At 46.2% G+C, this 13,307-nt stretch overlaps 1 protein-coding gene and 1 long non-coding RNA gene across 2 annotated transcripts in view; both read right to left on the bottom strand.

Moving 5' to 3' along the window:
* The window catches only part of LOC134947585 (uncharacterized), a 254,924-nt gene that overhangs the window by 141,563 nt on the left and 100,054 nt on the right, over positions 1-13,307 (bottom strand). The gene's annotated exons all lie outside the window — the stretch shown is intronic.
* On the bottom strand, positions 3,646-6,480 carry LOC134947583 (uncharacterized). The gene is made up of 3 exons (XM_063935597.1): positions 6,371-6,480; positions 4,865-5,270; positions 3,646-4,769 (listed from the first exon to the last, which is right to left on the bottom strand). Exons 2-3 carry the CDS (start codon positions 5,264-5,266, stop codon positions 4,194-4,196), a joined length of 978 nt encoding a protein of 325 aa, XP_063791667.1. The 5' UTR covers positions 5,267-5,270; positions 6,371-6,480; the 3' UTR covers positions 3,646-4,193.

Below are 13,307 nucleotides of genomic sequence, written 5' to 3'. Positions count from 1 at the left end.
GGATATTACCGCTAGATGATGGTATATTTTGGGGGTGCAAATAAGGCTGGTATAAGGGTCCAATGACTCTCCCGTGTTATAACAACTGGTGCAAGCTACACGTAAGGCTCCAGTGTGGAGCGGTTATTTTGCACAATATCATCTCCTTTGCCAAGTGGCAGCATATTGAGGAATTCCAATATATAACAACTTATAAATATGTTATCTACTACATGGGTGCGAATTACAGCTGGTAAATTGATTTTTTAATCCAATATATGGACTGATTTTTATTTTTGAAAATTTCTCTGTGCACAGAGTTTATCTAAGATCCACCTCCTATAGCTATGCAAATATATTGTTAGTGATTTTATTTGACCGGTCTAATAGTTTATTGTAAAGTGTATGTATGTATGTATGTATGTGTATATATATATATATATATATATATATATATATATATATATATCACGAATTGGTGGGCGGCACTCCAAGGATTTGAAAGAAGAATCACAGCTACACAAGCTTTAAGTCATCAACGTTTCAGACGCCTTTTATTTGCGCCTTTCGTCAGGCGCAAATAAAAGGCGTCTGAAACGTTGATGACTTAAAGCTTGTGTAGCTGTGATTCTTCTTTCAAATCCTTGGAGTGCCGCCCACCAATTCGTGCTGTCTGCTGGGCCTTGTAGTGCCACGGGAAGGCACCCAGGTATTTACATGTTGTTGTTGGAGTGCCGGTCATACATGTGTGTGTGTGTGTGTGTGTGTGTGTGTATATATATATATATATATATATATATTTATTTGTTTTTATTGAACTTTGAGCCATATCATACTATTTATAGCGCAAGAGGAGATTAGTTCAGTGAACTGATAAAGTGCAAGGTGATAAAGTACAAGCCAGTCTGCTCCTAACTGTCATTTTTCAAACCCAGCCTGTGACATGGCAATTAGGAGCTGATTGGCTGGTACTTTATCACCATGCAAATTATCATTTCACCAGGTTTAATAAATCGTCCGCTTACTCATTTATGTACGAGTAGTTAGAAGTAGAAGAACTCTAACAGAAACCACTAAGCTCATCTACAGCCACACCACACTGTATATGCCCAATATCACCTGATTTTAGGCCTGGTTTGTTCTTGGATGTGAGACCACCTGGGAATACCAGGTGCTGTAGGTAGTTTTATACTACCAACACCGTTCTCTTGATGCATTCTATTTTGAAACTTATTCATTGATGTTGAAGTTAGAAACAGCAAAAATCATCTACAGCCGCATCACACTGGATATGTCCAATCTCATCTGATGATGGAAGCTAAGCAGTGTTGTGCCTGGTTTGTTTTTGGATTTCAAGTCCTGCCTTCTGGTTTGGCCATGGCACCTCGGATATTCACCAAGGTCATGGCCGTGATGACGACCCTTCACCATCAGAGAATCAGGATCCTGGCAAATCTGGACGACTTGCTGATCCTGGTGAACTCCCAAGAGGTTCTCCACAGTTATCTGGAACTGGCGGTCCAATTCCTACAAGTCCACGGGTGGCTCATCAACTGAAAAAAGTCCTCGCTGGTCCCTGCTCGGAACATGGTGCACCTAGGGGCACTGCTGGACACACACAGCCAACAATTGTTTCTGTCTCCAGAGAAAGTCCTGAAAATTCAGGACAGTATCTTTCTCTCTCGCCCAAGAGTGTTGATACACACGGCGATGCAAGTACTAGACCTCATGGTGTCGGCTTTCGATATGGTAGAGTACGCTCAATTTCATTACCGCCCTCTGCAGAGGTTAATCCTCTCCAAGTGGGACGGCCTGCCTCATCGGATAATGTCTCAAATGATCTCCTTGACTCCGGAGGTTCGTCTGACACTGAGCTGGTGGCTACAGGACCAACAGTTGAGCAGGGGCCATCCCTTCTGGATCTCCAACTGTGTCCTCCTGACAATGGATGCCAGTCTTTTGGGCTGGGCCACGGTGTTGGAGCAACACTTTCTCCAGGGTCGGTGAACCAGGGAGGAATCTCTCCTCCTGATATACATTCTGGAATTGCAGGCAGTGTTCAATTAATTGACACTGGCCCTGCCTCTAGTACAGAACAGGCCTGTTCAAGTACAATCTGACAACGCCACCACGGTAGTGTACACAAATCATCAAGGCGGCACTCGAAACTAGGCGGCACTCGAAACTGCATGGCAAAGCTGGAAGTATCAAAAATCCTCCGTTGGGTAGAATGTCATCACTAGTGTCAGTAGGTGACTGAGGCAGGGATGACTGGGAGATAGTGGGTGACTGAAGCATGTATGAGTGGGAGATAGTGGGTGACTGAGGCCGGGGTGACTGGGAGATAGTGGGTGACAGGGAGATAGTGGGTTACTGAGGGAGGGGTGATAGGAAGGGGTTGGGTAAGTATGGGAAGAAAGTGGGTGACAGGGATAATAAATGACTAAGGCAGGGGTGAAAGTGGATGATTGTGGCAGGGGTGACAGGGACAGTAAGAGACTGAGGCAGGGGTGACAGGGATAGTGGCTGACTGAGGCAGGGGTGACTGGGAGATAGTGGGTGACTGAGGCAGGGTTGACAGGGATAGTGGGTGACTGAAGCAGGGGTGATAGGGTGACAGTGAGTGACTAAAGCAGGGGTGACTGGTATAGTGGGTGACTGAGGCAGGGATCGCAGGTATAGTGGTTGACTGAGGCAGCGCTGACTGGGAGATAGTGGGTAACAGAGGCAGGGGTGACAGGGAAAGTGTGTGACTCAGGCAGGGGTGACAGGGAGATAGTGGGCAGCATATCTCTGCCTCACTGCAGCAGCACATACCTGCTTCAATGACAGCAGCACATCCCTGCCTCGCTGACAGCAGCACATCCCTGCCTCGCTGACAGCAGCACATCCCTGCCTCGCTGACAGCAGCACATCCCTGCCTCGCTGACAGCAGCACATCCCTGCCTCGCTGACAGCAGCACATCCCTGCCTCGCTGACAGCAGCACATTTCTGCCTCGCTGACAGCAGCACAGCACTGCTTCGCTGACAGCAGCACATCACTGCTTCACTACCAGCAGCACATCCCTGCCTCACTGGCAGCAGCACATCCCTGCCTTACCGACAGCTGTATATAGGGCCTAATTCAGACCTGTTCCCTGCTGTGCATATTCACACAACAGGAGATCAGGTCTGAAGTGCGTGTGTGCTGGTGCCGCAGTGCACCGGCACATGCCAGAGATGCGATCAGCATCTCTGCCCAGTGAGCGCCTCTGCCTGATTGACAGGCATAGGCGGTCACTGGGCAGGAGGAGTCGGGCCAGCGGCGTTGTGCCGCCATTTTGGGGGCACAGTCCGGACAACGCAGACATGACCGGACCGTATGGGGGCGGGCCGTGACGGCTGCGTGACCCGGACAGCAACGGGCCTTATTTACTAAAATTTCAGATAAATTTTATGGCATTTATGTGCAGTCTAGTTTGCACAGTTGATAGTGTTGATCTTGCACTATCAATGTAAAGGGCCCTACACACTTGTAGATTTGAAAGATTTAAAAGATGAAAGATATGATAGATGAAAGATTTCCCATGAACGATTATGTGCATACACACTGAACAATGTCTGATGAAAGATTTGAAAGATTTGAAAGATTTGATAGATCTAGCTCATTTAAATACTGGGCATGGTTTTAGGAATGTGGGCAGGTCTTCTTTGTACAATAAATAACAGCATCCATTTAAAATCACTGCATATCTACTCTGTAGTTTGTTTGGTGCAGTGTATACCTGGTAAACCTTTTAGCACTACCCATAAATAAAGACTCCACACAATTTTTAGTAACAATTTGTAATTATAAATTTTAGAAAAATAATAAATTAGAAACATTCTGGGCTGGATTCATCGATTTTTGTGCCAATGAGTGCCATGACAGCAGGGATTACACCAATAGAGGCATCAGGCATTCCAACAATTAGCCAGATACAGTGCAGCAAAAACAGTGGTGCCAACATAACTGGGGATGAAGTAGAGGTAAAAGAATCTGAGGACAGTATTTCAAAAGTGCACATGAAATAAAAGCATTCCCAACGTTCTATTACAGGGTCAAATGAAGTGTAGAAAACCAACATTATGGTACAATTGACTTCAAGAAAAAACATATTGGATGAGGAAGGTCAAATACAAATCTGAAGACAGCAAACCTAAACGCAAATTCAAAAATTCAAAAACATTTTTATTAAAAATTTAGGTCGCCTTGAACAGTGGAGTGTGCACTCAACAGAGTGGTGAACACTCCACCTGAAGAGGTGCCAGGGAAGGGGGATTGTGGCATTTGGTAACCCGGAGCAGGATATGTGGGGTATTGTTGAGGAGGAATTACCGGCGCAGAATACATGGGAGGGTGAGTTGGGGGAGGGGCATAAGATGTACTAGGCACCTGTCTGGTATCTAACACAACGCCACTGTGGTTGGTCAATTCATCATCCTGGCCATGTGATATAATGGCATATACCAGACGCTGGGCGTATTTTTGCTGAGTGGGGTTCATCTCCCGCAACTCACATGCTAAATGGTCTCCAATAGCTTCAAATCTATCCGGTCTGTTTTTTAGGACCTCCTCTGCCTGCCTCAGAATTGTATCTGACCTGCTGGACGAGACAGATCTTCTAGGGATAGCTGGCCGGCATCTCCTTCTAGCCGGAAGCTGGGGTGTTCCCATCGCCGCCTCACTCTCCTCCAGCTCCGGCCTTACAGTGGCTTGGTCTGCCGGCTCATCCACTGCAGGTTCCACGTCCAGCTCCCTCGAAGACAGCTGAGTTATCCAACAAAATGAAGAAAAATATGTGAAAATAATAAGGCAACAAATTAAACAAGAAACAGTGACATCTGTATTGTGCGGACACTTACCGGATCCACACTCTCCTCTTCCTCAGGCTCGAACATCTCGGGCGTGTTCGGCTCCTCCGTGCTCCGCGCTGTCCTCGAAGGCTCCTCATCCAATACGAACTTCATCAAGTCATAATACCATAATGTTGGCTTCTTGACTTGATCTGACCCCGCTCCTGAACGTTGGGAATCTTTGTATTTCCTGTGCTCCTTAAGAAATACTGTCCTCAGATTCTGGATCTTCCTCTTCACCCACTTGATGTCGGCACCACTATCTTGGGCAAGGCTGTACCTGGCCAATTGCTGGTATGCCAGATTTTTCTTTCCTCTGTTGGCGTAATCCCTTGTTCCCACACGCCACAAGCACTCATTGGCCTGGTAGAGATCGATGAATCCAGCCCAGAATTCACGGTTTGCATCCATGTCTCTGTGAAAGGTGAGATTTAATTTTAAAATATTAAAATCATAACTTAACACAGTAATCAGATATAATATAACATTGGCCGTGCCAGGAGACCATGGTATGTGTAGCTGCAAGCCACTGCAGCAGAGTTACTTTTCAGTACGGGAATTGCTAGGACCTTTTATGTTTGTCTGTTTATATTCTCTATGTACCTCTGTGACCAGGCCCAAGCCTGTGTATGCTGTGCTACAGTGTCTGATGTCATTAAAGATACTGTGGTTATAACCTGAAAATCTGTCTACGAGTCCTTATTTACAATACCCATGTTACCAAAAAAAAAAAAATATATATATATATATATATATATATATATATATATATGCACAAAATAATATAATAAAAATGTTTGTGTGTGTATGTATATATATATATATATATATATATATATATATATATAAAACAAATGGAGGCTGCAGGCAATGAGTACACGACTTATAACTCTTTTAATATGAGTATATGTATACATACATCTAGTTTCAGTATCATAGCACAGAGGGCTATCACTGGCGCCTCCGGACAGCACACACAGAAAGCCGCTACCTGCCGCTCATCAGATACTCCTGGTCTGAGACCGCACACCGTCGGGTCAGCCAAAAGAAGTGTCACACCCCCTGACGAAGTCCTTGGGACGAAACATGTTGGCATGATAGTGGGACACTGGACGTACTACGTCTCTTTGGCTTACCTGACGGTGTGCGGTCTCAGACCAGGAGTATCTGACAAGCGGCGGCTAGCAGCTTTCTGTGTGTGCTGTTCGGAGGCGCCAGTGATAGTCCTCTATGCTGTGTTACTCAAACTAGATGTATGTATACACATATACTCGTATTAAAAGAGTTATTAGTTGTATACTCACTCCCTGCGCCCTCCATTTGTTTTCTCTAAATGTGCATCATTGAGCTTGTGGTACGGCTCTATCGGGAGGACGCTGCAGGGAAATCATTCAGTGGATGATAATCAGAAGCCTGTTTAAAAATTGACAATACAGGATACGTGAATTTGCGTGATATAGTTTTGACTTGTTATATATATATATATATATATATATATATAATACAAAAACGTACCTTATTAAAGCAGATTAGCCCAGTGATGTGTATATAACTGTGATTTGATTTCTGCTTTCCTGGAGTGGCAGTCCTTTGCTCCTGTGTAAATATATATTTATATATGCTTCACTTTTTGCACATTTTGTTATATTACAACCTTATTCAAAAAAGGGAAAAAAAACACTTTTTCCCTAAAAATTCTATACACAATACCCCATAATGACATTGGGGTATATTTACTAACATTCGTAATTTTCGGAAAAAGGTCAAAGTTCAATCACGAATGACATCGAAAGTGTAAACTTGCAACTTTTTGAATTGATTACGACTAATTTACTAAGCTGTCGTATTCTGCATTTTCATTTGTTCCGATGTCGATGTCATTCGTGTTTTTTTTACATTTTTTACGGCAGTGATTAGCAAAACACTGCCGACTTTTTAAAAATGAATCTCGGCCGGATCTGTGTGATCCGTGCTGGGGTTCATTTTTTATTTTATTTTAAACTAAACACTGTAAAATCTCTAAAAAAAATTGCGTGGGGTCCCCCCTCCTAAGCATAACCAGCCTCGGGCTCTTTGAGCCGATCCTGGTTGCAGAAATATGGGGAAAAAATTGACAGGGGTTCCCCCATATTTAAGCAACCAGCATCGGGCTCTGCGCCTGGTCCTGGTTCCAAAAATACGGGGGACAAAAAGAGTAGGGGTCCCCCGTATTTTTAAAACCAGCACCGGGCTCCACTAGCTGGACAGATAATGCCACAGCCGGGGGTCACTTTTATATAGTGCCCTTCGGCCGTGGCATCAAAAATCCAACTAGTCACCCCTGGCCGGGGTACCCTGGGGGAGTGGGGACCCCTTCAATCAAGGGGTCCCCCCCCCCAGCCACCCAAGGGCCAGGGGTGAAGCCCGAGGCTGTCCCCCCCATCCAATGGGCTGCGGATGGGGGGCTGATAGCCTTTGTTGAAAATTAAAAGATATTGTTTTTAGTAGCAGTACTACAAGTCCCAGCAAGCCTCCCCCGCATGCTGGTACTTGGAGAACCACAAGTACCAGCATGCGGGGGGGAACGGGCCCGCTGGTACCTGTAGTTCTACTACAAAAAAATACCCAAATAAAAACAGTACACACACGCCGTGACAGTACAACTTTATTACATACATGCACACTTACAGTCATACATACTTACCTATGTTGACACGAGGCTCGGTCCCCTTGTCCACGTAGAATCCATGGGTGTGCGTCATGCACACTGCCGGGGAAAAAACCTCTGCCCACCAATGTATATAATATATCCCCTGGCCACCAATGCATTATGTCCCCCGGCAGTGTGCATGCAGCATGTGTTCTCAGTACACAGCATGTCAATATGCATGCTGTGTACTAGGAACACATGCTGCATGCACACTGCCGGGGGACATTATGCATTGGTGGACAGTGGATATATTATATACATTGGTGGGCAGCGGTTTGTCCCCCGGCAGTGTGCATGCAGCATGTGTTCTCAGTACACAGCATGTCAATATGCATGCTGTGTACTAGGAACACATGCTGCATGCACACTGCCGGGGGACATTATGCATTGGTGGACAGTGGATATATTATATACATTGGTGGGCAGCGGTTTGTCCCCCGGCAGTGTGCATGCAGCATGTGTTCTCAGTACACAGCATGTCAATATGCATGCTGTGTACTAGGAACACATGCTGCATGCACACTGCCGGGGGACATTATGCATTGGTGGACAGTGGATTTTATCAAATTCATTGGTGGCCAGTGTTTTATACATTGGTGGCCAGTGTGTCATTGGTGGCCAGTGGTTTACACATTGGTGGCCAGTGGGAACACTGTCCTATACTTACCGAAGACGCGCTGCTCCTCTCTTCCACGATGCTGCGGCTGGCTGTGCTGCGGCTGCGCTCCTCTTCACTGACGGCCAGGAGTTCCTCTGATGACGGACGGACAGGCGTGGCGTTCCGGCGGCGGGGCGGAGGATCGTGAGGATCGTTCATCGCTGATACATACACAATGAACGATACCGCACATTGTATATGTCGGTATCGTTCAGATTGACTTGCATGTATCAGCGATGATAGACCAGCGATGAACGAGCGCGGGGTCGCGCATCGTTCATCGCTGGTATATACACACTGCACGATTTGAACGAGTTCTCGTTCATTACTGAACGAGATCGTTCAAATCGTGCAGTATTATCTACAAGTGTGTAGGGCCCATAAGCCTCACATAGGTTTGATACACATGTAAGTTTGTTTTTATTTTACTACATTGTGGTTTGTGGCTCTATACCATGTAATGCATGTCTTTTAACAGTAGTCAAGTCTTCCAATGTGCTTGTTAGTGAAACCCAATAGATAGCTTTATTTTATTTTGTGTCTTCAAATATTGAATGAATGCATATGTCTTATAACTTTTTTTTTTAATATATATATATATATATATATATATATATATATACACACACACACACACACACACACACACACATTTTTATTATAAGATTTTCAATGACACAAAACCATCCAAGTTGCAGATTATGGATTGTGAAGGACAAATCAACCATATAAACAATTTAAGCAATTTAAATTGCATGCAGGTAGTAGAATATCAAACTCCTTGTATGAGAGTTGGTCGTAATAAACTAGGATAGAAAAGAATACAGTAGAAAATAAGATTTTAAACCTACCGGTAAATCTTTTTCTCGTAGTCCGTAGAGGATGCTGGGGACTCCGTAAGGACCATGGGGATAGACGGGCTCCACAGGAGACATGGGCACTTTAAGAAAGACTTTAGTTCTGGGTGTGCACTGGCTCCTCCCTCTATGCCACAGTTAGAGAAACTGTGCCCAGAGGAGACTGACAGTATGAGGAAAGGATTTTGTTAATCCAGGGCAAGATTCATACCAGCCACACCAATCACACCGTATAACTTGTGATAAACTACCCAGTTATCAGTATGAAAAAACAACATAGCATCAGTGCAGGACCGATGCAACTATAACATAACCCTTATTGAAGCAATAACTATATACAAGTATTGCAGAAGTAGTCCGCACTTGGGACGGGCGCCCAGCATCCTCTACGGACTACGAGAAAAAGATTTACCGGTAGGTTTAAAATCTTATTTTCTCTAACGTCCTAGAGGATGCTGGGGACTCCGTAAGGACCATGGGGATTATACCAATGCTCCAAAACGGGCGGGAGAGTGCGGATGACTCTGCAGCACCGATTGAGCAAACATGAGTTCCTCCTCAGCCAGGGTATCAAACTTATAGTATTTTGCAAAGGTGTTTGAACCCGACCAAGTAGCAGCTTGACACAGCTGTAGTGCCGAGACCCCTCGGGCAGCCGCCCAAGAAGAGCCCACTTTCCTCGTGGAATGGGCCTTGACCGATTTCAGTAACTGCAATCCAGCCATAGAATGCGCTTGCTGAATCGTGTTACAAATCCGGCGAGCAATAGCCTGCTTTGAAGCAGGGGCACCAATCTTGTTGGTTGCATACAGGACAAACAGCGCTTCAGTTTTCCTGACTCTAGCCGTCCTGGCCACGTAAATTTTCAAAGCCCTGACCACATCAAGTAACTCGGAATCCTCCAAGTCACGCGTAGCCACAGGCACCACAATAGGTTGGTTCATATGAAAAGATGAGACCACTTTTGGTAGGAATTGAGGACGGGTCCGCAATTACGCTCTATCCACATGGAATACCAAATATGGGCTTTTATGTGACAAAGCCGCTAATTCCGACACTCGCCTAGCCGAAGCCAAGGTTAATAACATGACCACCTTCCACGTGAGATAATTTAACTCCACTGTTTTAAGTGGTTCAAACCAGTGTGATTTTAGAAAACTGAACACCACGTTAAGGTCCCAAGGTGCCACCGGAGGCACAAAAGGAGGCTGAATATGCAGCACTCCTTTTACAAAAGTCTGAACTTCTGGAGGAGAAGCCAATTCTTTTTGAAAGAAAATGGATAAGGCCGAAATCTGGACCTTAATAGAGCCTAATTGTAGGCCCAAATTCACTCCAGTTTGTAGGAAGTGAAGGAAACGGCCCAGATGGAGATGAGAGGAAGAGGAGGAAATACATAGACCGACCGGAACACCCACGGTGTCACTAGGGCGTCTACAGCTACTGCCTGAGGGTCTCTTGACCTTGCGCAATACCTCTGTAGCTTTTTGTTGAGCCGGGACGGCATCATGTCTATCTGTGGCAGTTCCCACCGACTTATAATCTGTGCAAAGACTTCCTGATGAAGTCCCCACTCTCCCGGATGTAGGTCGAGTCTGCTGAGGAAGTCTGCTTCCTAGTTGTCCACTCCCGGAATGAACACTGCTGACAGTGCGCTTGCGTGATTCTCCACCCAGCGAAGAATTCTGGTGGCTTGTGCCATCGCCACTCTGCTCCTTGTGCCGCCTTGGCGGTTTACATGAGCCACTGCGGTGACGTTGTCTGACTGGATCAGAACCGGTTGGTCGCAAAGTAAGGTCTCCGCTTGACGTAGGGCATTGTATATGTTGATGTGAAGACAAGTCTATTGACTTGACCAAAGACCTTGGAAATTTCTTCCCTGTGTGACTGCTCCCCAACCTTGGAGGCTTGCGTCTGTGGTCACCAGGATCCAGCCCTGAATGCTGAATCTGCGTCCCTCGAGAAGGTGAGCACTCTGCAGCCACCACAGGAGTGATACCCTGACCCTGGGGGACAGGGTGATCAACCAATGCATCTGTAAATGTGACCCGGACCACTTGTCCAGTAGGTCCCATTGGAAAGTCCTCGCATGGAAACTGCCGAATGGAATGGCCTCGTATGATGCCACCATCTTTCCCAGGACTCGAGTACAGTGATGCACTGACACAAGTTTTGGTTTCAATAGGTTCCTGACAAGAGTCATGAGTTCCTGGGCCTTTCCTATCGGGAGATAAACCCTCTTCTGGTCCGTGTCCAGAATCATGCCCAAAAAAGACAGACGAGTAGTAGGAATCAACTGCGACTTCGGGATATTGAGAATCCAGCCGTGTTGCTGTAACACTTTCAGTGAAAGTGATACGCTGTTCAGCAACTGCTCTCTTGATCTCGCTTTTATGAGATCGCCCAAGTACGGGATAATTGTGACACCTTGCTTGCACAGGAGCACCATCATTTCTGCCATTACCTTGGTGAAAATTCTCAGGGCCATGGAGAGACCAAACAGCAACATCTGAAATTGGCAATGACAGTCCTGTACCGCAAATCTGAGGTACGCCTGATGAGGTGGATAAATGGGGACATGAAGGTATGCATCCTGTACACAAATGCGGACAACAGGTGTCAAGCCGTGTGTTGCCTTTGTCAAGCTGTAATAAGTAGGGATAAGGACGTTAACCACCTCGGAACATCCTCCCTTATACGACACCTGCAGCGCATTCATCATAAGTCAGTGACAAGTTCAAAAACTTTGGATGACAGCGGAAGCAGTCCACTGACCACTAAATCCCTTCCTCTTGTAACCAAGCTCCTGCAAACCACACCACCAACTCCCTCAGTGTCAATTTCCTCCTTAGACAGGAGAGCCAATAGTCCTGCAGGCCATGTCACTGGCAAGTCTGACGAGTCCTCTCCTGCCTGGGATTCCTCAGATGCATCCTTGAGTGTAACGCCTACTGCTGCTGGCGCTGCTGTTGTTGCTGCTGGGAGTCGATCGTCATCCCAGAGGGGAAGTCGGAAGACCACTTGTACTACTTCCAGTAAGCAATTGACTGTCCAACAGTCCTTTGCGAGGAAGATGAAATATCACAGCAGTCATCCTGCTGCAAAGCGGATAACTCAGGTCTTGTCAGCCTGGGTGGTGAGAAACGTGGTTCCGGTATCCATCGTTAATTTACAGGCAACTAGAGACTTGATTAAGGTACTGTGTCCCCGGTACCAAATACCCTCTAGGTTCCATTTCTCTAGGCAGGCGATACCGAAAATGTACACAGACCTCAGAAAAAGAGTCACCAGTGTCCTAAAAAATGCAGTTGTACCCAATGTCCACTTGTCTGTGGTTAAGTGGAGCAGGGCAGACTCAGGACTATATGACTGTGACAGCCCACTGGGTAGATGTATTGCCCCCCGCAGCAAGAACAGCAGCGGCGGCACCAGTAGCAGCATCTCGCAATTGCCAACTCGTTCCTAGGCAGGCTACGCTTTGTATCACCGCTTTCCATAAGAGGCACACAGCTGACAACCTCTTACGGAAACTGAGGAACATCATCGCAGAATGGCTTACCCCAATTGGACTCTCCTGGGGATTTGTGACATCGGACAACGCCACCAATATTGTGCGTGCATTACATCTGGGCAAATTCTAGCACGTCCCATGTTTTGCACATACATTTAATTTGGTGGTGCAGAATTATTTAAAAAACGACAGGGGCGTGCAAGAGATGCTGTCGGTGGCCCGAAGAATTGCGGGCCACTTTCTGCCTTCAGCCACCGCATGTCGAAGACTGGAGCACCACCAAACATTCCTGAACCTGTCCTGCCATCATCTGAAGCAAGAGGTGGTAACGAGGTGGAATTCAACCCTCTATATGCTTCAGAGGATGGAGGAGCAGCAAAAGGCCATTCAAGCCTATACATCTGCCCACTAAATAGGCAAAGGAGGGGGAATGCACCTGACTCAAGCGCAGTGGAGAATGATTTCAACGTTGTGCAAGGTTCTGCAACCCTTTGAACTTGCCACACGTGAAGTCAGTTCAGACACTGCCAGCCTGAGTCAGGTCATTCCCCTCATCAGGCTTTTGCAGAAGAAGCTGGAGACATTGAAGGAGGAGCTAAAACAGAGCGATTCCACTAGGCATGTGGGACTTGTGGATGGAGCCCTTAATTCACTTAACCAGGATTCAATCTGTTGAAATCAGAGCACTACATTTTGGCCACCGTGCTCGATCCTAGATTTAAAACCAACATTGTATC

The sequence above is a fragment of the Pseudophryne corroboree genome, chromosome 8 (genome assembly GCF_028390025.1).
Source record: "Pseudophryne corroboree isolate aPseCor3 chromosome 8, aPseCor3.hap2, whole genome shotgun sequence".
Taxonomy (NCBI): Eukaryota; Metazoa; Chordata; class Amphibia; order Anura; family Myobatrachidae; genus Pseudophryne; species Pseudophryne corroboree.
The sequence above is the reverse complement of the archived record's forward strand: the minus strand, read 5'-3'. Positions and strand labels throughout refer to the sequence as shown.